Source organism: Podarcis pityusensis (genome assembly GCF_964106645.2).
Source record: "Podarcis pityusensis genome assembly, chromosome: 9".
NCBI lineage: Eukaryota > Metazoa > Chordata > Lepidosauria > Squamata > Lacertidae > Podarcis > Podarcis pityusensis.
The window spans coordinates 16,647,632-16,670,207 of NC_138034.1; the positions used below are offsets into that span (position 1 = coordinate 16,647,632).

Sequence of the window (22,576 nt, forward strand, 5' to 3'; positions counted from 1 at the left end):
CCAGTGGTATTTTGTGAAAAGAAAGGAAACGTTAACAGGTGAAATATGAAACTCAGTCTAATGCACATTTAGCCCTCAGACATAATCTTTTCCTTTGCATCTATTCCTTAACACTAACTATTTTAGCCCTGAAATTAGCAGGGGGGTCACTCCCACTTGCCATTTCCATTGATGATAGTAGCTTGTTATATGGGTGTCAGGGAACTGCCATCGGCTCAGGGGGGAGGGGGGAAAAGCCGGATGGATTACAGAGAGCCCCCAAAGATCCTGGGAAGCAGCTCCTCCTCAGCAGAGGAGAGTAACCACGCCTCCAGTGGAGAGAAGTGTCAGGGCTCGGAGGAGGTGAGGTGGTGCCAGGACACCTTGCCTGGGCAAAGCAGGGAGGAGAGAGGTCCTCCGTTACCCACGCCCTCCTTGCACAGTAAGCTTTCGCGCCGAGAGGGGAGGCGCAGACTGGGTGTCAAGAAACTACTTAGGTTCTGCCAGTGAATGAGCCAGCCACGGGAGAGTGGCTCTCTGGACAGTTAAAGTTTATTTTGGCATCAAAAGCAAGGCTTCACAGCCAAGCAGGGAGGTATTTGCCTGCTTGCTCTCGAGCAACCCCTTGGAACCCCAACAATGGGGAACCAGAGTATGGCCTCCTTTGTATTGATGCGCTCTCCCCCAGCCCCCAACTTAGACTCACAGAAAGCTTTCTAATCTACATGGGATTTTGCCGCATGATGAAGATGGCATGCTTAGATTTATTCTGTCCAACTATCTTCCTGTATTTTGTAATGCTTGTGGCTGTTGTTTTATTGGCGTTTAAATTTTATTATTATTTGGATATATTTCCGTTGATATATATATAAACAGCTGTTGAGTTGCTTTGTGCTGGAAAGCAATATACAAAAGCGTTTAAAAATATACATGCAAGATTCCCCTATTACTCACGTTCCTGAAGGCATTCCGTGTCTGTGCAGTAGGATTGGGATTGCCGTAACTGAAATGAAGAGAACAGAAACTTGCTTAGAGAAAAAAGAGACTTCATCCGTTCTAAGATTTGTGGGCGAGTCTTCAGAATTTCTGAAATCAAATGAACGTTGGAGAGTCGAGTGCAAAGTCTTGGAAGTTAACTACAGTGCTACCTCGGGTTACAGACGCTTCAGGTTACAGACTCCGCTAACCCAGAAATAGTACCTCGGGTTAAGAACTTTGCTTCAGGATGAGAACAGAAATCGCGCAACAGCGGCGCGGAGGCAGTGGGAGGCCCCATTAGCTAAAGTGGTGCTTCAGGTTAAGAACAGTTTCAGGTTAAGAACAGACCTCCAGAACAAATTAAGTTCTTAACCCAAGGTACCACTGTATTGTTAACTACATGGGTTTTACTTTCAAAAATTTACTTGTATATCAAAATTCTTTATTTTTCAGCTTTTCAATAAGTGCTAGAAATTTGGTGATATTCATTGGTCGGAAAAAGATGTTCCTTTTTTTTAAAGTAGCCCCTCCCAATACACCGCATCACAGTTGGCTTTTGAAACCAAAGGAATTGGCTGTACAATATGGAGGAGCTGCTATTAAAAAGAATGAAGTGCAGACCAATTCCAACTCTCTAGCCAGACGCAACCTTCTACTGCAGGCTTCCTCAAACTCAGCCCTCCAGATGTTTTTGGCCTACAACTCCCATGATCCCTAGCTAGCAGGACAGTGGTCAGGGATGATGGGAATTGTAGTCTCAAAACATCTGGAGGGCCGAGTTTGAGGAAGCCTGTTCTACTGGATCAGAAAGAGCAGGCCTAAACCAGATAGATGTCCAAATGAGCATCTCAGAACAAATGAGGTTTCACCACACTACATCATTTTCAATGGAATGCTCACTTGAGGACAAACTATGTTATATTAAGCATGTTTTTAAAACCACCATGCTGAGCATTGGTGGCTTTAATTTCCAAAGAAAAACAGCTAGACAGGGTCTTGATCCAGATTAGGGCACTGTACCAGTTTCCCTGCCAAAACCTGCCCCTCCCTTCCCATCAGCTGCTATTTGTCCTTAAAGATACCGTTTGCAGTCAAACGTCACATCTGTGTACAAGGAGCAGCTGTGGGGTGGATTTTTTGGCAGGGAAATAGCTAAGGGTCCCATGTGATTATGCTTCCTTCACAACAGAAGCGGCTCGCTTAGGCGTGCTTTTTAAAAAGCATGTTTAATGTAGCAATGTAATTTGGCTACACTACAACAACACTCAGACGAACCATCTGATGTGCATTCATTTACCCTGCAAGCATCCCACGCAACTGAAAGGATTATAGGGTGGTGGGTGGACCAAGAAACCCAAGAACACATGCCATAGGTCAACCCCAACCCCATCCTTTAAATTTTGATGGTGATTCTCCAAGGGACATTTCCTAAGCACAAGTCCCTCCTCCTTTTTTTGTTCCAGTGCTATCAGATGAGTGTTCACCTATGCAATTTGCTTCACTTCCATCTTTTTTGCAGTGGCCAGCCCTTGATCCCTTCTGCACTGGAGGGATAGGGGAATTAGAGATTTCACACACACAGGATTTTCCCGACTGTATTGAAGGTTTCTCACACCTGTCCTTTCTCCTATTTTAGCATCAACACACACTTTGCAATCAGAGAGAGACCGTATCAATAGGTTCGGCTTTAATTCTTGGCAAACAGAAAACTCTCTAATCGCTTCTGCTTCGACTTTGATCTAGCAAGCTCTTTCAATAAGCTTTGCAGAACATGAGTTGTTCCAATGAGGGAGAGTTCTGCACAAGACTGCAGACATTTTGCAGACGTAGATAAAGATAAACTCTACCTAACACATTTTGAAATTTGATTTGAATGAATCACATGTTTCATTAATTTCAGAGGGGCTTAATTGCAGGTGAGCTTCAAGCAGATTGTGTCCAGTGGTTTGTATTATGTGACACACTACCATATTTACCAGGTAAAAACAGAAATCATATAAGCATAACTTACTGTGTTTTAACTTACACCACCATTCTAAAGGGGCTTATAAACACACACCTTGTAGTGTTGCTTCCCTACCAAAAGAGGGCAATGTTGATGTAGGCAAGATAGAAAAATAATGGGAAAATATATAGTAGTATTAATAAGATCCCTAGAGATAGCCTTGCCTTTATTATACACATTCTGGAGATAAGGTTATAGGAAATGGGCATCCACAAGAGATAGTTGCCCCCTGGTGAACCTAATTTCCAGCTTCCATTTTTCAAAAAGCAAGTATTTAGACCTCGTAGAACTTGAGATATGATCTCCCCTTAACAGACAGACTGTGTGCCAGTTTCATTTCCCTCCTCGGCAGTTTAAAACAAAATTCATATACAGTAATGTCCCTTCAAAAATGTCCCTCCCTCACATTTGACACAAGATGCAGTATGTTAAGGATTTTGTGTTTCTAGAATTCACACACACACACACACACACACACCCCTACCTCACTGGATTCATTTGCATTAATACCCCCATGACTCCATCCTGAACCTATTTTATCTGATATAGTCTCAACTGACTTTGACGAAGTTGCCGATGACAACTGTTATATATATCAGGCCTCCAATATTTTGGGGTCTGTGGCCGCAGTTGCAATGTGGGCACTGCTGCAAAACGGCTGGCCCGGAAGGCCACGGCAATTCACAAAACGGCCGCTGTGGGGACATGGAGAAAGACTGTGGTTACTACTGCAAGAAAACATCCATTTCACAGAAGGAAAACTGATAAGAGGCTAAGAGGCAAAAGACCTTGGCCCTCCAGAAACTTAGGAGAACACATGGCTGGGATATATGAGCCTCAAAACACAAAGCTACTCATTGGAACCTAACACTGTTCACAATTAAATCTCCCCTAAATCACCTCTAAATAAAATTAAAACCTCACACACATATGCTCATCCTACCTCTCCCAGACCACACCACTAGGCCCCATATCCTCCATTTTTTCTTCTTGTTCCCTACTTTTCTTTTAGCTAGGCACAGATGCACATTTCCTGTCTCCTTATCACTCCTCTAAGTCAACATGCTAATCCTAATTTTTATCTGTCCTCTCTGCTGGACAGAACCTTTCCTTCTCTTCAATGGCTGCCTGTTACTGCAACCATCCGTTGCTCATGGCAAAGGGAAACTACCAGCCACAGTAGATTGGTTTTGTGATTACTACCCCCCGTAGGTTAATGGAGCTTGAATTAGTAGGATCCTCGGGTTGCCAAGATCTTGTTTATTGCATTTGTTTATTCAAAGCATTATGGAAAAGTTCTAAGTACAGCTTTTGAATGCCCTCAGGATTGCAATGTAAGAAGACACGACACAAAAGGAAAAAGTGGTGAGTCAGGACGAGGAAAGCGAGCAAATGAGGGCACCTAATTCTTAAACGTTCAAGGTTCTTATCGTGGCCAGCTTGGACTGAAACAGGATGTTCACTGTTCGAAAAGGCTCCTGAGGAATAAATTCCTAGAAGGGATTGTAACACACCCAGAAGCTGCATTTTCCCAACAGCCAAGTGGATCCCCAGCCTGGTTTCAAGTAAAATGCTGTATTTTCCCTCCCACGGGGTAAAAAAATTTAAGTCCTTTTTAAACTTAGGTACAAGCCTGTCAATGTTATGGTACTTTTCAATCTTGTTGTTTTAACGATCTCCCACTGAAACAAAGGAGTATTTAAATATGGCTGGATCATTCCTTTATTTTCCCAGTTCTTCTCTTTTATACACACGTTGGATAGTCTCCCATGACACCATTCAATTGCAGAAGTACTTGTATAGCCCTTTAAATAAATCTAAGAAGCAAACCTCCAACCAATCTACTTTCCCCCTACCCTTAGACAGCGCTTTGTTTCCATGGATTTTATCTTGACTAGTTTCCAAAACTGTGCCGCTCATCTGTGCCAGAGTGCATATCTCCCCGAAATGTTAAGAGGGGAGGGGGAAGGAGAACCCACTCCCAAGGACTCACCCTTGTTTTTGACAGCACAAGTGAAATCGACAATGTTCAGCTGGAAGGTTTCCCTATCACCTAACAGTGTATCTACCTGTCCATCCTATGGATAATAGATGTAGCCCCTTGAAGGACTTGTGGAAAGACTGCTCTAAGAATAAATTATGAGATTGGCATGCACTTTGAAAGACTGCACGAGCAACCGCTCAAGAAGGCTATTCAGCAGTAGCTATGCAATTGGCTGAAATTTGTTTTGAAAGAAAGGAACGTAAAGGCAAATGTCTCTCACCAGATTGATCAGCCTCCTCATGGCATGTTCATGGGAGCAGATACACTCGCAGGGATCAAATCCACCTTCTGCCATGGCTATTCAGATGAAGCTAAAAGCAGTCCTTGATAACGAACACCTAGAAAAGACAAGGGGTTGTGTGTTAGCTACACTTCGTTTTCCTTTTCTTTTCACACAAAAGTTTACCCATTTTCGTTCAGGCTAGAGTCTAAACTTGAATTGAGGCCAGCAATTCAGAATATCCTTTTCCCCTTGTAGGGAAAACTCAAGCTGCACCAGGCAAAAGAAGACTCTTTCCCATTGCCAGCTTGAGTTTGAGAGGACAGACCAGGGAAAAATGGGGATCACACTCTGAGTGCATCATAAAAAAATGGATGCGCTTTAAATTTGGCACCTTTTTCTTTTTGAAGATGTCAGCTTCAAAATGCTCCTGATAGATATGGGGCACAAGCCCAGCAAAAGCCAGCCGTAGCTAAGGAATACTTAAAACCCATGGAATGGGATCTTTTTGCAATTTAAGTTCCTTGGACCAGAAGGACTTAAAAGCTGCAACTAGCTTCACTCTGGAGTGAGTCCAATTTATTTCAATGTAATTTACCCGTAAAGAAATATGCTTTGTCTGACGTACCTTATCTCATCCCACCGCTCTTTCGTCATGCACGGCCCAGAAACTTCCTGACTACAGTTCAGATAAAGCCGAGGTCCCATTGAAACCAGAAGAACACGTCACAATTAACTTAAACTTCCAAGGCACTTAATCTCTATTAACCTTGGCTGGACAGGGTGGAGCTGCCTTTTGCAAAATTAATCATTTCATTGCCAAACTCCACAGGGACAAAAATGGTGAGGGGGCAGTTCTACAGCTGTTTCCTTATAATGCCTAGAAAAAGTATATTTTCCCTTCTATATTCCACCGCCACCGCATGCAAATTTAGATATTGCCCCCTGTAATCCAGGTGGGAAGTAGGATAAACAGAAGACACAGAGAAAAACCACACATTCCAGGGGAAATACAGTTTCCCATAATTCAGAGAGGTTCATTGCAAGGGAAAGACCAGTGAGCATGAGTATTTAGTCCAACCATGGTGAGGGTTGTAGTTCAGTGGTACAGCATGTTCAGAGACCAGACATAGGCCCAACTAGGGGAAAAGTGTGAGAGGTATTGCATTAAGATAATCAGTGGGTAGGGAAGGGGTTGAGTTCATCCTGCCTGCCAATTCACTTCTGCAAACCTCTTCATTCCTGCATAACTATTAATCAACAAACATACACATTAAGGAAATAATGTGTTTGCTGAAGCAATGTGGCTGGTCTATATTTGTAAGCCTACGCAAGAAGGGGAAAGAGAAGCCTCCATGTAACTTCTGAAATGTACTGATCACAAGCTCTATCACTCTGTGATATATTTCAGTAACAATTTAATAAATGTGTTAAAGGGCACAAGAGCCATTTTAATGATCTGGTGTGCCTCCAAATTAAAATCCAATTCCTTCTGGACTCCCAGTAGTATATCCTCCTCCTGAGCTTTCAGCAAGCAAAAGCATTATCACCTGCTTCGTACCAAAGCAATGAGGAAGTTTACAATGAGGTTTACAACCTCTGATAAACATGGGTAGGTAAACGCTCAGTAAGAGAAAGGCGGGTGAGTTTTAATGCATTTTTAATTCCGTGTTTCAAATAAAGTTGCCTTTTGCACCTTCTCAATTTAATACCTGTATGACGTGTTAAAATTGATGTGTCAGAGAGCACACGCTTTCTATTATAAACTTTTCCTACTGAGATTCTCTGAGACCAAATCTGGGAAGATTTGCTTAGATCTGGCACAGAGAACCTGTCATCTGCCAGCTGTTGCTACATTATGACTTCCACCATCCCTAAGAATTGTCCGTGCTGGCTCAGACTCACAGGAGTCAAGTTCCACAGCATCTGGAGGACCACAGTTTTCCCCATCCCTCTCTGAGACTCTACAAAGTTGAGCCCAGGATCCACGGCAGACTTCATATCTGCAGTCTTCTTTGGTGATCACTCGTAGCCAAGTAAGATTGTCTTCCATGAACACGGTCTTAACAGTGAGTCCGTAAGTGACTATGGAGGTGAATTCTGGATCCACACATCCTTCTGCAGTGGGGACATAGGGAGTTGATCATGGTAAGGGTTTGCCAAAGGTGCCTTCCTCTTAGCTAGTTTCTCCCTTTTGTCCTGAGTTCAAGAATCTTCAAAGCCCATGACACCTTTGGTAAAGGCTGTTCTCTAATTGGAGCGCTCGCAGGCCAGTGCTTCCCAGTTGCCAGTGTTTATACTACATTTTTAAAGATTTGGCTTGAGACAGTCTTTAAACCTCTTTAAATCTGTAGTACTGGACTAGACGAATTGGCATTCTGGCACAAGCGCACACACAATGTGATACACTAATTAGAACACAACCTACAGCTATGAATGGAAACCCACCAGAGGCTTGATAAACCTTTGCTTGATACCCAAGGTGGGTGGGGAGAGATACATAGCGGACAACAATGCACGGTTTCTGGAGCACATTTACACTTATTCAATTCAGCTCAGTGGGAGTGGGCTGCTGGCAACGGAGTCTATGAGTCCTATCTTTATACCTTCTTCATATAGTCCATACTTGGCACTGTTTCCTAAGCCTCACCTAGCAGATCACATGATAAAACCGTTCCTAGACCTTTATCACTCAGGTAGGGGAATCACTGAAAGGTCCTTTATTTTTTAAAAAAACAGATTTAGAAAAGTAGATGTCAATGGAAGGGTTTTGAAAGGCAGTGAAATTCCCCCATCACCACTAAAATGGTGGAACATTAAATCCTGCTTTCAAAAATTGTACAATACAGATTTTTAAATATGATAATGATGTGCCCTGGCACAAGACCTACCAGTTCTCTAATGCACCTCTACTTAATTTATTGGAGACAGGTACAATCCCAGATTACTGGCAAGTTTATGTAAGTCAAATTGGATGAGTTTTTTGATGATATAATGTCTTAGTGACAAGCGTTCATGCGGAAGGAGCACAAGTTGCTATTGCGTTTTCAAGATTTCACGTGGGAGTTCATCTGGAAGCATAATGATGCCATATATTACCCCATATGATGGGGCATCCAGGGTGTGGGTGAGGCAGTTCCCCCTGTGTTGCAAAAAGCACGAGTAAATCATATGACCTTCACAACCCTCAGAAACATTATAAAAGGACAAGAACACTACTTTCTGGTTGTACCTATTTAATGGGTACAGTTCCTGTATTAATTGGTTTCTAGTACTACAACTCAGATCTTTTACTGGAACCTACCTGCTAGTTACACCTGTTTGACTGGTGTAACACTATACAGGAACAACAGCAAAGTTCAAATTGGGACGAGGGGGGCAGGAGATGTGAAGCAACGTGGCACCCTTTCTATGATGCAGCAATTAAAATGTACAGGTTTACAAAACCAAAATGTCAAAATTGTGCTTTCTGGGTTGCACGAAAATGTACAAATTTAAAAGAGCCTTTTGTAAAATCACCCATTTCAAAGGTTAATTTTGTGATAAATACCAATATTAGCAATGGGTGTGATTCAATTCATGTCACTGGCTCACTACTGTACTCTTGCATTGAGTTTACTTACAGAAAAATTGTTTACTTAATCTTTATTATATTTTTAGCTGCCATATGTTAATGCCCAGGTGACATATGGTAAAAATAGTTAGAAGCAATCCAACGTCATCAGTACAAGTATTAATAAGTAAAATGGACTTAAATTTGTGCAATGGAACTTTACCTTCCTTTTCTCTACACTGCCAACCTCTGCACACCTCCAAAATCTGCTATAGCCGCCAATCCTCAGGCGCAGGTTTTGAGCTGAAAGGAAAAAGAAGGTGAAGTCCTACTGCAGAAGTCTGTTCTATTTCCACCAAGTCTGCATTGGATACAACCCTATATCTGTTTTATTTACTAATTGGTAAATACAGTATTAAGGGATGCGGGTGGTTCTGTGGGTTAAACCAGAGAGCCTAGGACTTGCCGATCAGAAGGTTGGCGGTTCGAATCCCCGCGACGGGTGAGCTCCCGTTGTTGTGTCCCTGCTCCTGCCAACCTAGCAGTTCAAAAGCACGTCAAAGTGCAAGTAGATAAATAGGTACCGCTCTGGCAGGAAGGTAAACGTCGTTTCCGTGTGCTGCTCGGGTTCGCCAGAAGCAGCTTAGTCATGCTGGCCGCATGACCCGGAAGCTGTACGCCGGCTTCATCGGCCAGTAAAGTGAGATGAGTGCCGCAACCCCAGAGTCAACCACAACTGGACCTAATGGTCAGGGGTCCCTTTACCTTTAAATACAGTATAATTGACTAAAAATACTAGTCTAGCAATTGTTAAGCTATGGGGTTCTTTAAAAAATATTCCGTAAGTAAATACTTCTTTGCACAGTGAAGTTTGTCATTTTTATGGGCCAATTCACAAAAACCTGTCAGACGAGTTGGTGGCATTTTGAGAATGCCCAGTTCCACGTCTCACTATGACAATTTGCTCATTTTGAGTGGCTGAAGCGTGCACAAATCTAAAGCTCCCACCACATTACCAGTAAATCACTGAAGTTTCAAATGCAAATGGACAATAACCAAGGCAAGTCCGGTATCCTATATATTTACTAGCTTGCACTGTGCAATCATAAATAGATTCCTAAATGCCATGTAAAAATGTGTGTGCAGCGGGAAAGACCCACACCCTTTGAGACATTTTCAGACTACATTTTAGCTGCTACTATCAAGCTGCCTCTTCTACCTTTATGAGGCAAATTTGAATACCTATAGCCAAAAAGTTCATCTAGGTGTTCCATGTTTCACAGGGAAAAGTGAAAAGTGAGAGGTTGGATCCAAATTAAGTCAGTTGAATTTGGGTTCCATTGAAATCAACTGGAAAAATTATGACCAAGTAAAACTAAATTAGAGCACTGATGGATTGGATCCAATTTAAGAGCTTTCTAGGACTTGTGTCAACTATTCTTCCATGTCTTGTGGGAGTACTATGAGAATTATGAGACCCTAATCCAGAGGTGGGAGACCTCTGGCCTCACCTACCTATCAAAATGACCTGCCAGAACTGGGGGGGGGGGGGGGAGATAAGGATCTGGCCCGCCAGCTACAAGAGGTTCCTCACCCCTGCATTAACAAGTGATGTAATATGGGAGGGACCAAGTGAGAACCAACCTTTCAGGTAGCTGTAGGAGGGGCACATTTGACAGCCCAGTGCAACTATCCATAAACATGGATTTCCCAGGCCCAGCACAAAACATTTGCTTCCAGGGACAGAGCTACAAACGCCTCCCCTCACCACAACAGTACCCAAGGCTGGTCTTCACACAATGAGGCAGAAAATGGCTCCCCACTTTCATGACAGTAAAAACACAATTTAATGATGCACAAAATCGGTTGACTAATAATAATAAATAATAATAATAAATTTTATTTATACCCTGCCCTCCCTGGCCAGAGCCTGGCTCAGGGCGGCTAACACCAATAAAATTTCAGTAAAAACATAGCAAGAAAAAAGAAAAAGAAAAAAACCAATTTAAAATACAGGTTAAAATGCAATTTAAAAGGCAGCCTCATTTTAAAAGTCAAAACCATAAGGGGAGGGAAACATAAGGGTCAGTCTGAGTCCAAACCAAAGGCCAGGCAGAACAGCTCTGTCTTGCAGGCCCTGCGGAAAGATGTCAAGTCCCGCAAGGCCCTAGTCTCTTGTGACAGAGCGTTCCACCAAGTCGGGGCCAGTACTGAAAAGGCCCTGGCCCTAGTTGAGACCAGCCTAACCACCTTGTGACTTGGGACCTCCAAAATGTTGTCATTTTTGGACCTTAAGGTCCTTTGTGGGGCATACCAGGAGAGGCGGTCGCGTAGGTATGTAGGTCCTAGGCCACATAGAGCTTTACAGGTCAAAACATCTTACTCTTTCCAATGGTAGTGCGAGCCCTGCTACTGCAAACCCCACTTTGGGACGTCCATTGTCCAAGTTTGCTTCAGAGTGCCATCGGTACAACTGATTTGAAGTGCGTAGCCCACGTCTCAACTCCTTATGTTAGTCAGAACTCTTACTACTTTGATGGGCCTGAATCCCAACTTGTTTTGGAGAAATTAAGAAGAATAGTTTGGCTTTGATATCCTGCTTTATCACTACCCGAAGGAGTCTCACAGCGGCTAACGTTCTCCTTTCCCTTCCTCCCCCACAACAAACACTCTGTGAGTGAGTGGGGCTGAGAGACTTCAGAGAATTGTGACTAGCCCAAGGTCACCCAGCAGCTGCATGTGGAGGAGCGGAGACGCGAACCCGGTTCCACAGATTATGAGTCTACCGCTCTTAACCACTACACCACATTGGCTGTATTACATTCAGCCCAATCTTCAGAAAATATTTTAACATCAAATCATTTTTCAAAGTGTAGCGATACAATCATCTTCCCTGGTAGGCTGCAATGTACAGAATTAACAGGCCAGTTCTAAATATGTGCAGGGTTATCATGGAAGTGCTTAGGATGGGACGTATCAGCAACGCAATGTACCAAAACACAATGTTCCGCCAGGACTGCAAACATAATTACACTAGTGCCGGCAAAAAGGCAGATTTGATGGGTGCTGTCCGGGTAAATAAGAAGCACTTGTTTTCCCCCAGACAACAATCATTTATCAAGGAGACCAAGGATGTTCTCTGAATTCTGAGAAGTTCAGCTTGCAAGTGTGTGTGTATATGTTCTGATCTAATGTGTAATCTCCTACATGTCAAAATATTTTAATGCTCTTAAAAATAACAGACAGTCAATCCTATACATATTGCACTCAGAAGTAAGTTTTATTTAGGTCAGTGGGACTTAATTCTCAAGCAAGTGTGTATAGGATTGCGGGCTAAATCTAAGACACACACCATCCGATCAAGTTTACTTTTACTTTACTGCTTTTAACTCAGTGGCTATGTGAATCACACAGAGTCATCGTGCACAGAAAGGGGCTGTGAGATCCTTCCACTAGTCCTACCCTTGAGGTCATGAGGCTCCTCAACCCTACCCCAGACTTTCTATACATGAAGGAGGCAGAGATGTTCAGAGATATTCCAAATATTTTCATACTTCCTACCTTCATGGAACACTTTTCATATGGGGTAGTTTTCAGAGAATACTCTGACGGTCACAAAACTCCTGGACATTTCAGAGGATTCTGCAGCATGGTCTAGGAACCACAGTCCTATCAGTTGGGCACCAGGCCACTCTTCCCCAAACTGGTGCCCTTCGGCTCTCATCAGCTCCAGCCAACTGTCACAAATGATGGGATTTGCAACCAAAAACAACTGGAGGGCACCAGCTTTGGAAGGCTAGCCTAGGCCCACTTGGATCTCACTCTTACCCCATATAAATTGAGAATCTGCCCTAAAATACACCCAAAACATTGAAGGGGGCGTTTGAAAGTAGAAGGCAAACTTTCATTTGGGCAGTTTGTCTGCCACTACTGGTCTTCTTATTATGAAACCTCTTTGAAAACCACAAACACAGGACGTCACTGGTAACCGCCACAAGTCACTAATGCAAAATACTAAAGCACTGACACCCTCTGCTGCTTTTTGCCTCTAAATATATATACAAAAGTAGGAAACGAGAAATTTTCGGTAAGAAAGAACATTCAACCTTAATTAAAAACAGTATGTTGTGGTTAAGAAAATGCAAATGCAGACAAGTGCAAACTGAGCAGTATTACATAACACTTACTGTATATTTTTAATACCTTGCAAAATAAAAGTGTGCCAAAATATATTTATGTCATGGTTGCAAATCTTAACATAGGCTGCTAAAACTCCACTAGGGTCACTTCAGGACTGAAGTCCTAATGGGTTTTTTTATTCTAAACACTGCAGATAGAACAAAACACTTTGGGCTCTATTTTTTAATGAAAGTAAAGATAATGTGAAGTAGGCAACGCCTTACACTCATAACTCAGATTATGGATTCCTGGCTGGTTATATATCACAGGTTCATCTACAACAGAGATGGAGATTTGTGGTCCTCCAGATGTTGATGAAGTACCAATCCCATCAGCCCCAACCAGTCAGGGACAATGCAAGTTGCAGTCAGGAAACATCTGAAAGGCCACAGCTCCCCCACCCCAGATCTGCAAGTATGATGCAATGGATATTTCACAAGGAATAACGTCCACTTCCTAGAGGAAGCAAGATCCTATAGTTATTGCACTAGCACTTTATCAATGGTAAAATGATCTAATATTCACTACACCTGGACCAAATAAAGCCATTAAGGTGACTTAACTGTGCAGCTGAATTACAACTGCCGGTGCAAGGCTCAACAGTTTTAATAATCTTAAAAAAGATAGGCATGAACACATCACCTTGCATCAGATGACAAGTGTCCCTTGCATGCTTCCACCCACCACTGGTGGTGTAGTGAAGAGGCATTTCCCGCCTATCCTCCCTTCTGCTCTGGCCAACGCAACCGGCAGTTCTGTGGATGCAGTGGTGCCTGCCCCCCTCCACAAAGTCTTGCTGTTTATGGGTGAAGATTGCTCCCAAATTCATTACCAGTTGTGAGTCAATAATGCCGACGGGATTTTTTTTAACCCTTTTTAGTGGATCTGGTTTGCATTTAAGAATGCATAGTAATAGAGCAAACCTATTTCTTCCACTGCTGGACCTTCTGGCCTTATTCCCTACCTCCAGTTATTGCAAATCAGTACAGTACAGTGGTACCTCGGGTTAAGTACTTAATTTGTTCCGGAGGTACGTTCTTAACCTGAAACTGTTCTTAACCTGAAGCACCACTTCAGCTAATGGGGTCTCCTGCTGCCACCGCGCTGCCGGAGCATGATTTCTGTTCTCATCCTGAAGCAAAGTTCTTAACCTGAGGTGCTATTTCTGGGTTAGCGAAGTCTGTAACCTGACGCGTGTGTAACCTGAAGCGTATGTAACCCGAGGTACCACTGTAATATAAACAAGAACCTAGCAAAAAGACAGTTTGTCCAGCCTGTCTGCTAACAAACTTATCTAGCAGAATAAAGAAAATCATGATGTTCCCAGATACTTTTTAGTTTTTCATTTCTTCCAAGCACAGAGGCCACTCACTGATCCAAGAAGAGCAGGAGAGAGGAGCAACCAGGGGAGGACTCTCTAAATTACAAACAGGCCCAAGAGTCCAAAAAAGGCTGACCTGTCTAGCAGTTCAGGGTAATGTACATGACTTCAACCATTTTATCCTCAGAACCACACTTACATTAGGCTGAAAATAGGGACTGGCCAAAGGTGACTCAGCAAGCTTCACGGCTAAGAAGGAATCTGAACCCAGATCTTCCCAATCTTAGTTTGTGACCTAAGTCATTGAGACCAGAATAGCAGAAGGACGGCCTTCTTGGGATATTGTTATATGTCCCATGGTCCTAGGTTCTTCAATCCCCCCCCCCCCCCACTTTCTGTATGTTCTGTAAAACTTACTAAGTTTTATTTATTTATTTTTTAAAAAAAGGACCACCCATATGAACTTGTGCAACCTTTAATATAATTGACAGAGACCCTTCTGGCTGTTTATTTATTTACTTTTATTTAGTAACCTACATTTCCTCAAAGCAATGCACATGTAAAAAGTGTCAGACTGATCCTCCTGAACGTCTAATAAAGTCACTGGGTAAGGTGCAGGTCAGTGAAAGCCAGGAAATTGACATCATAATGGTAATTAAAATAAAATCATTAGTTAAGCATAGAGAATTCTGAAAAGCAGGAAAATTACAACAGTAGGATGATAAACGTGCAACTCTACAACACCGTGAAAGCACACTCAGGAAAAGAGTCATACCTTTTTCAGGATACTTCAGAATACTCATTTCACACTTATAACATGAAACAAGTACACTGTTGATGTTAAATAACAACTATCTTAGTTTTTGCCAATTGACTGTCTGTAATTGCTGGATCCTCATCTTTTCTCCCTGCACAGGAAGTCTGAAGCCAGCATGTTTTAGTATTAAAGGTAAGCCAAATTAGCTAAATAATACCAAGTAATATGTTTAGGACGGAAGTCCTAACTTTTTTAAAAAAAATAAGAATTAAAAGCATCCATGTTCAGTATTGGTTGGCATTACAGCGTCATTGCTAGCCTTCTCCCAAGGCTCTCTCTTGAGAATGTAATAGCTTCTGGGGCATCTAATGTCTGTTCCAGGGATCCCTATTCCATTGTGAACAGGAAACGTTTCTTTATAAAGATTAAGGAGGAAGCTGATGTTTTAACTCAAAGTCAACACAGTGTGACCTGGCTTATTAAAGAGCAAGAGAAAGAGAGGAATAATATAAAATTGATCCAGTTAATGTGCTGCTCAGTCCTATACTTGTTTACTCAGAAGCAAGTCCTATTGAGCTTAATGAAGTTTACTCCCACAAAAGTGCCCATGCTAACCTGGAAGTTAGTCACTTAACTCCACATAGCTTGTGTAAACATGCGTAGGGTTTAGCTTACAAGGGTTTGAGGGCACCGCCTTCACTAAATTTTAACTGTTTTATTTGTTAAACAAATTTATAGACCGCTTCACGCCATAAAAGCCATCAGGGTGGTAGGTGTACCCAGCTCACAACCTAAACTTCTGCACACACTTGGAAATTTAACTTGCCTTGAGTTCAGTATCATGCATCTCCTAAGAAATATTAAAACGTTTATTCAGGAACAAAACCAAATCTGTATAAATCAGGTGTGCAGTTCTGCTCGGTTGCAAGACCAAAAACAAAAGCTTTTCCAGCCCCAGCGAGCAAACGGCTCTCCTCCTTTATCACAGCTGGCCTCTCACCAAAGCAAAGTCGGTGGGGCTCCTTTGGCACAGGGAAGATCAGCAACAGGCTTTTTACAGGGAGAGATCCGGTTTTAAATGACCCCCCCCCACCAGGAAATCAGTGCAGGGCTTGCATATTTTGCGGGTTTAAAATACTTGCAAAGATCCAGACTAAGCAAAAGGCAGCAGTAGGGAACAAGGGGCAGTCTTTTCCCAGAAACTTTTTTGTTTTGCCTCCCATCCCCAAAGCAGAAGAGAGAACTGGGGTGGGAAACTTTTCCTTTTCCTTGCCTCCTTTCGCCTTCTTCCTCCATTAAAAGAAGGACAAGCCTGGGAGGGAGAAGAAGGGAAAAAAGAAAAAAAACACAGCTTGAGGCTGGAATGCGGAGAGGCAGCCACAAACAACTCACCGGGTTTGCTCGGATCTGGAGAGCAAGAGGCGCAGCCCCAAGACGCCAGCCAGCGCAGCTGCGGAGCGACTCTGCCTTTCGCCTGGTGTTTTGATTCCGTCGACCACGTCAGTCTAGCAGGCAGCGCTGCAAGACCCGGATCTGCCGGCTCGCAGGCAAAGGGGAGGGCTTCTTCTGCACCCTCCCCTTGTCTCCCATGGGGATCGCGGTGGGCGGCGCGCAAAAGCGCACGGGCCGCACCCCTCGGCGGCGGCCCCAGAGGAAAGCGCTTGTCGCCGAATCGTGCGGCGGAAAACTAAGGCTGCAGTTTCACGTTAACTTGTTAAATTGACTTGTAGAGTCCGAAGGGACCCCCGGGGGGGTAATCTAGTCCACCCCCCCCGCCATGCAGGAAACTCTTTGCCCGACGGGCTCGAACCCACAACCCTGAGATTAAGCGGCTCTCTCTCTCTCTCTCTCTATATATATATATTTGGCTTTTCAAATTGAAGTTTTGCAATCACATATCCAACATACAACATAAAAACAAGATTCCAAAGAATCTCCTGGACTTCCTTAGTCCCCTTTGTGGGTCCTATTGTTAGTCATTTCCTCCTGCAACTTTTATAATCCGATCTTTTGCATCTCCATTATATCCAAAATTCACCATTAAACTACAAGTGTTAATCCAATCCTAACGATTTTAACTGTTTACTGTGGTTTTTAAGATAAACAATAAAATTTCCCCATTCTTTATTAAGGTTTTGGTCTTCCTGATTTCTGATTCTTGCAGTCTTTTTTGCCAGAGATAGAAAGAAGATAAAAGTCGACCAGAGAAGAATGGCAGATTAAGTGGATGGGATTATGCTGAAATGGCAAAAAAGGCACAATAGCAATTTTTAAAGTGGTGTGTAAGAGAAGAATGGCAGATTAAGTGGATGGGATTATGCTGAAATGGCAAAAAAGGCACAATAGCAATTTTTAAAGTGGTGTGTAAGTCCCTTAGAATGAATATGACTTTACAAATGAGAAAAGAACTTTGAATCAATAACTTGGTATTGATAAGATAGTAATGTTTTCTGCTAAGTCATAAATGGACTTAGGTTAGCACTCCATTTTCTGGTAACTTCCGGATTGGATTATGGTAACACAGTCTACATGGGTCTGTTCTTGAAGACCACGCAGAAGCTCAACTGATCCAAAAACACAGCATGCAGATTCCCCGCTGGGGTTCCTTTTAGAACCACAGAGCCTAGGACTTGCGGATCAGAAGGTTGGCGGTTCAAATCCCCGCGACGGAGTGAGCTCCTGTTGCTCGGTCCCTGCTCCTGCCAACCTAGCAGTTCGAAAGCACGTCAAAGTGCAAGTAGATAAATAGGTACCGCTCCAGCGGGAAGGTAAATGGTATTTCTGTGCGCTGCTCTGGTTCGCCAGAAGTGGCTTAGTCATGCTGGCCACATGACCTGGAAGCTGTACGCCGGCTCCGTCGGCCAATAAAGCGAGATGAGTGCCGCAACCCCAGAGTCGGCCACGACTGGACCTAATGGTCAGGGGTCCCTTTACCTTTTAACCCACTGTCTAAAACAGGGGCATGGTTGCCGGTTCATTTCCAGGCACAATTCAATGTGCTCTTGTTTGTGTTTATAGCCCTAAATAGCTAATGTCCCAAATATATGAAACACTGCCTCCTTTCCTACGGTCTTGAAGGTTAAGATCAGTAGAGGGGCCTTCTTGGTAGTTCCATCACCCTTGGAAGTTTGGGGGTGCTGGCGACCCTTAACTATGGAATTCCCAGCAGAATGGAAGTTGTAATCCAGCAACATCTCCAACTCTTCTCTGAATTTAGTATTTTGCCAAGTTAAAATGTATTATTGTTTGTTGGCACAGCTGATGGGAAGAGCATGGAGGCCCTCTTCTATTGGCCAGGGGACCAATGGACACTAGGGTGCTGTATCCCCTGCCCTCCCAGAAAGAAGACAATGGCAAGGTGAAGACCAGCCTAGACCCATCCATTGGCCAGAGAAGGGGCGCCTGCTTCCCTCCCTGCTGCAAGAAAGTATGGGAAGAAAACCTAGTTAACGTGACCTGAAGCCTACATCATGGCATTATAATTTAAAAATTATTGTTTAATGGACAAATAGTCAGAGGGGCCCCATTAAGAAAATTGATATCATGGGAGAGGGCACAGAAATGCTCAATATAATATATATACAATGGTACCTCGGTTTTCAAACATAATCTGTTCCGCCTTACAAAACATTCGAAAACTGAGGCGCAGAGACGGTCTGCAATTTCAATGGAGAAACTTTTTTTTAAAAATGCAGCAGAAGCTGTTCAACTTCTGAGGCGTGTTCAAAAACAGAAGCATGGGTTTTTGGCATTCGAAAACCGAAACGTTCGGCTTCCGAGATGCTTGAAAACTGAGGTACCACTGTATTTCAAAAAATTGGTGCTGCACAGTTGTGAAATTCCCTCCCCATGCAAATTCATCTGGTGCCATCATTACTATTATCTTGTAGGTATCTGGCAAACTCACCCTGTTTTCCCATGCATTATTTTACTCCTGCTGCAACTGATGCTTTAAAAAAAATAAATCACTTTAAAAAAACACACAAAACTTACTATTTGTTTAGCTGGAGAGAGAAAATGCATAATATCGAAATTCACCAAATCTAGGATTGACCATTGGCACTGTAATCTCAATGCCTGAAACCTGCTGAGGCTTGGAAATTGTCGTCTGGTTAATACCCTGGCTTTAATATTTAATACAGTTAAATAACACTTTCAATTTGCTCTAGGAAAAAATCTGAAGAGGGGAAAGTCTTACTGTAAATATTCCTTACTGAAGTTGCTTAGTCAATGGCAGATTTAATTTGACACATTCCATCCTCCAGAAGGCACTGTAACACCAACTTTTCAACCTGTGCACAGAGAAACAGGTAACATTTATAAAGCAAGCTACACATATCAAGGGATAAGGAAGGAGGCAGGAAAATTGAGAGGTGCTATTGTCTGAAATGTGAGGTCACACTAATGTGCTTATTTCTGCAATGGCATCAGAATTCTGTAACTAGGTAGCTAAAGCAGTTCATACTAACATGTTTCATTGTAAGCAGATCCACAAATGCTATAAGAATTACGACATATTTTGAATATTGTATCTAAGTATTAGTCTAAGAATGTGCATGTTTTCCATTTATCTCTTATCAGTAACTCAATTTTAACAGGATCATTCTTTTTAAAACTGAGTAACCGTAGGTCAAAAACTCTTCAACCCTCTCTTCTCCAGTATTAGTTGCAAGAAGGGTAGAGAGGGGAAGCAATGTGAGCAAACTAAACAGGATGTGAGCGAACAAGAGATAAACAATGTGAGCGAACTAAACTTCCCTATGCTGCATGATTCTGTGATTTTAATAATCTGCTGGGAACTCTCTCTTGCTGGAGAGTGTGATTAGCCTCATGCTTTGGATCCAGGGATCCAGCCAATTCTTTTTTTAATTACCCCACACGGGTAATCTTCTATATCTATTATTGTTTTCCTTCCCACAGGTAAAACCATGTAGCTTTTCTGTAGCTTTTAAGAGTCTTAAGATGGAACATGGGAGGTAGTAGCATATATTCAAATAAGGATCTGAATATGGTGTACAGTTTTCAGGTTGTATCAATGCCTTTTACTGCTTTTATTCAGGTTCTTTCCCTGGAGCCTGACTTTTGCCATATGGCCTCATACCTGACTTATGCTGCAGTCCTAAAAGCACTATCTATGGAGTAAGCACCATAGTGTTATTTATTTTTCAGTAAACATGCAATAGTATTGCATTTCTATTGCTCCATCTCTCCTCTCTACTGTCCACATGTCCAGGTTACTTTCTGTTGTAATATACAGTTACTGCCTCACACTTGTGTGCATGAAATGGTTAACCTGAGCCCTGAGCTCAAGTTGTCGGAGTGGGTGTATATTAGCAGGCTCTCAGCAGCTCCTGCTTCTTCTCAGTCTTTTCCTTTTTTTTGCAAGCAAAGGAGCCATGTGGCCTGACTCCCAACTCAGCAAATGGTACAAAATCTCTCCAAAGGGAGATTTTAAAGCCTGCATCATTGCTAACCCAAAGACTGCATTATCCTTTTTGTAAGGAAACCAAGTACATTTGTTTTTTTTAGACTATTAGGTATTAAGTGATTAATAAATCAAATAGATAAGAAATAATAACAGACTGGAACTCCTCAGAAGGCCATCCAGCTGTAGCCACTGCTCTGAAGGACAAAAAATTTCTCTCTTCAGCATCCCATGTCCAATGGCCCCAATATTATTGTAATTAATATTACAGCAGGTCCCAGGGTGGGCTACAACAATTTGAAAGTCAGATGAAGACCTGTTTGTACAGTCACAAAAATAGGGTGGACTCTGAAAGTGCACATCTCAGGTGTCAAAAGGCATGGTAAAGAGGGGCATCTTCAGGATTCTCCAAAAGTTGTATAGTGAAGAAGTCAGACACACCTATGGGGAGGGAATTTCACAACTTAGGGGTTGCTGCAGAGAAAGGCATATTCTGGGCTGCTGCCACCGCAAACTCATGAAAGAAATTGCTACTACCCCAGTGCCCCTTCTGCTGATCTGGGAGGGTCTGTGGGGAAGGAGACATTATTTTATTTCTAATTTTTGATGTCCCACATGCTACAAGAGCTGTGTACATGGAACAAGCTTCATGCTGAATGCTATTGACATTCTGGGGAGTGGAAATGCTTACAAAATGCTGTACTGCCTCCACAATGTGGCAGCTTGACTCTGTGTCCTACTGCACTCACATCCTGGTGCCCCATTTTGGAAAGCGTCCCCTGAGCAATTCTGCCGTCTCCTGTACACCTCAGACCTCTCCATGTGAAGTGTCCAAAACAGAGACGTTTCCCATCAATCTGCGGCGACTTGAAGGCCAGAAAAGTTGCCCAAGGAGAACTGCACGACTTTGAGAAGCCATCTGCCCTGTCTTGGGAAGGCATTGATGTTTCATTATGTTTTCAGATATGCTGTAAGCCGCCAAGAATGGCTGGGGAAACCCAGTCAGATGGGCGGGGTACAAATAATAAAATTATGATTATAAATTAAAACGGAAGGTGGACAATGTGTTATGTACGATCCACCCGCCACACAGGCTGGTGCGTGCGAAGGCTGCGTTTGTGTGAAGGAGCAGGTAGACGTGGTGTGATACCTCATACGATGGGTGTGATTTCACCACAAGGGCCTTAGCTCTGCCTTGAAACAACAATGGGGTATCAGCTTTGCCCAAGGCATGATGGATGGAAAGAAAGACATAATGTCTTACAAGGGGGAAAGAAAGACATAACATCTTACAAGGACAGGAAGAAACACCTCGGACAGAATAATTGCCACACACAGGAAGAACAAGGATATAGTTTGAGTTCCTCCCTTGTAGCTTTATAAATCATTTAAGGTCTCAACATGAATAGAAGTTATTAATAATGCAGCTGTTGTATAAGGGATTATTATTATTATGACCGGAATGTTGTGGAAATTAATAAGATTTTGGGACGCAGAAATAAAGCAAATAATCCAGCCATCAATTCTAGCACCTTCTCTAAATTATATAATTCAGCATTTGAATGATTGGTATTAATAATTGTATTATAAATTGGTATTGTTATAATGGGGCTCTTAATTGGATTGTAACTGAAAAGTAATAAAATTATCATTAAAAAAGCTCTGCCCTACTCCCTCACCCTTCCTGCTATTATTATTATTATTATTATTATTATTATTATTATTATTATTATTTGTACCTGCCCATCTGGCTAGTTTTCCCCAGCTGCTCTGGGCGGCTTACAGCACGTGTATTATTATCTAAAAACATTCTAAGAAATCGATGCCTTCCCAAGACGGGGAAGTTGTGTAGCTCTCCCGTCTCAGCCTCTGAAGGGAGGGCCGTCGCGCATGGAAAAGGCGCCACCACCGCGAAGGCCGCGCCTCCGCTCCACGTTCACACGTACGGACCTACGTACCACACACACACACACACACACACACACACATACAGAAAAGGCGGTTCTGCCTCATAGTCAGTGACGGCCAAGGGCGGACGTCGCCGACGACCCCTCCTGAGGCGAGGTGGGCGAAGGCCTCCCCTCTCCCTGAGGGGCGAAACCACCGTCTGACAGG

The 22,576-nt window shown here is 42.9% G+C and overlaps 1 protein-coding gene across 3 annotated transcripts in view; it reads right to left on the minus strand.

Annotated features, from left to right (window-relative positions):
• Positions 1-21,462, minus strand: part of SMIM14 (small integral membrane protein 14) — a 33,288-nt gene extending 11,826 nt beyond the window's left edge. Inside the window, exons 1-5 of one of the 3 annotated variants that reach the window (XM_081020223.1) lie at positions 21,153-21,462; positions 19,235-19,328; positions 9,003-9,082; positions 5,227-5,344; positions 934-982 (exon numbers count right to left, since the gene is read on the minus strand). In XM_081020223.1, coding sequence (XP_080876349.1) covers positions 934-982; positions 5,227-5,301 — 124 coding nt within the window. In that variant the 5' untranslated portion in view covers positions 5,302-5,344; positions 9,003-9,082; positions 19,235-19,328; positions 21,153-21,462. Of the gene's footprint in view, positions 1-933; positions 983-5,226; positions 5,345-9,002; positions 9,083-16,428; positions 16,589-19,234; positions 19,329-21,152 lie in introns of those variants that run through there. The other 2 variants (XM_081020222.1, XM_081020224.1) reach the window with 2 other exon arrangements.
• Between the last annotated feature and the right edge of the window lie 1,114 nt (positions 21,463-22,576).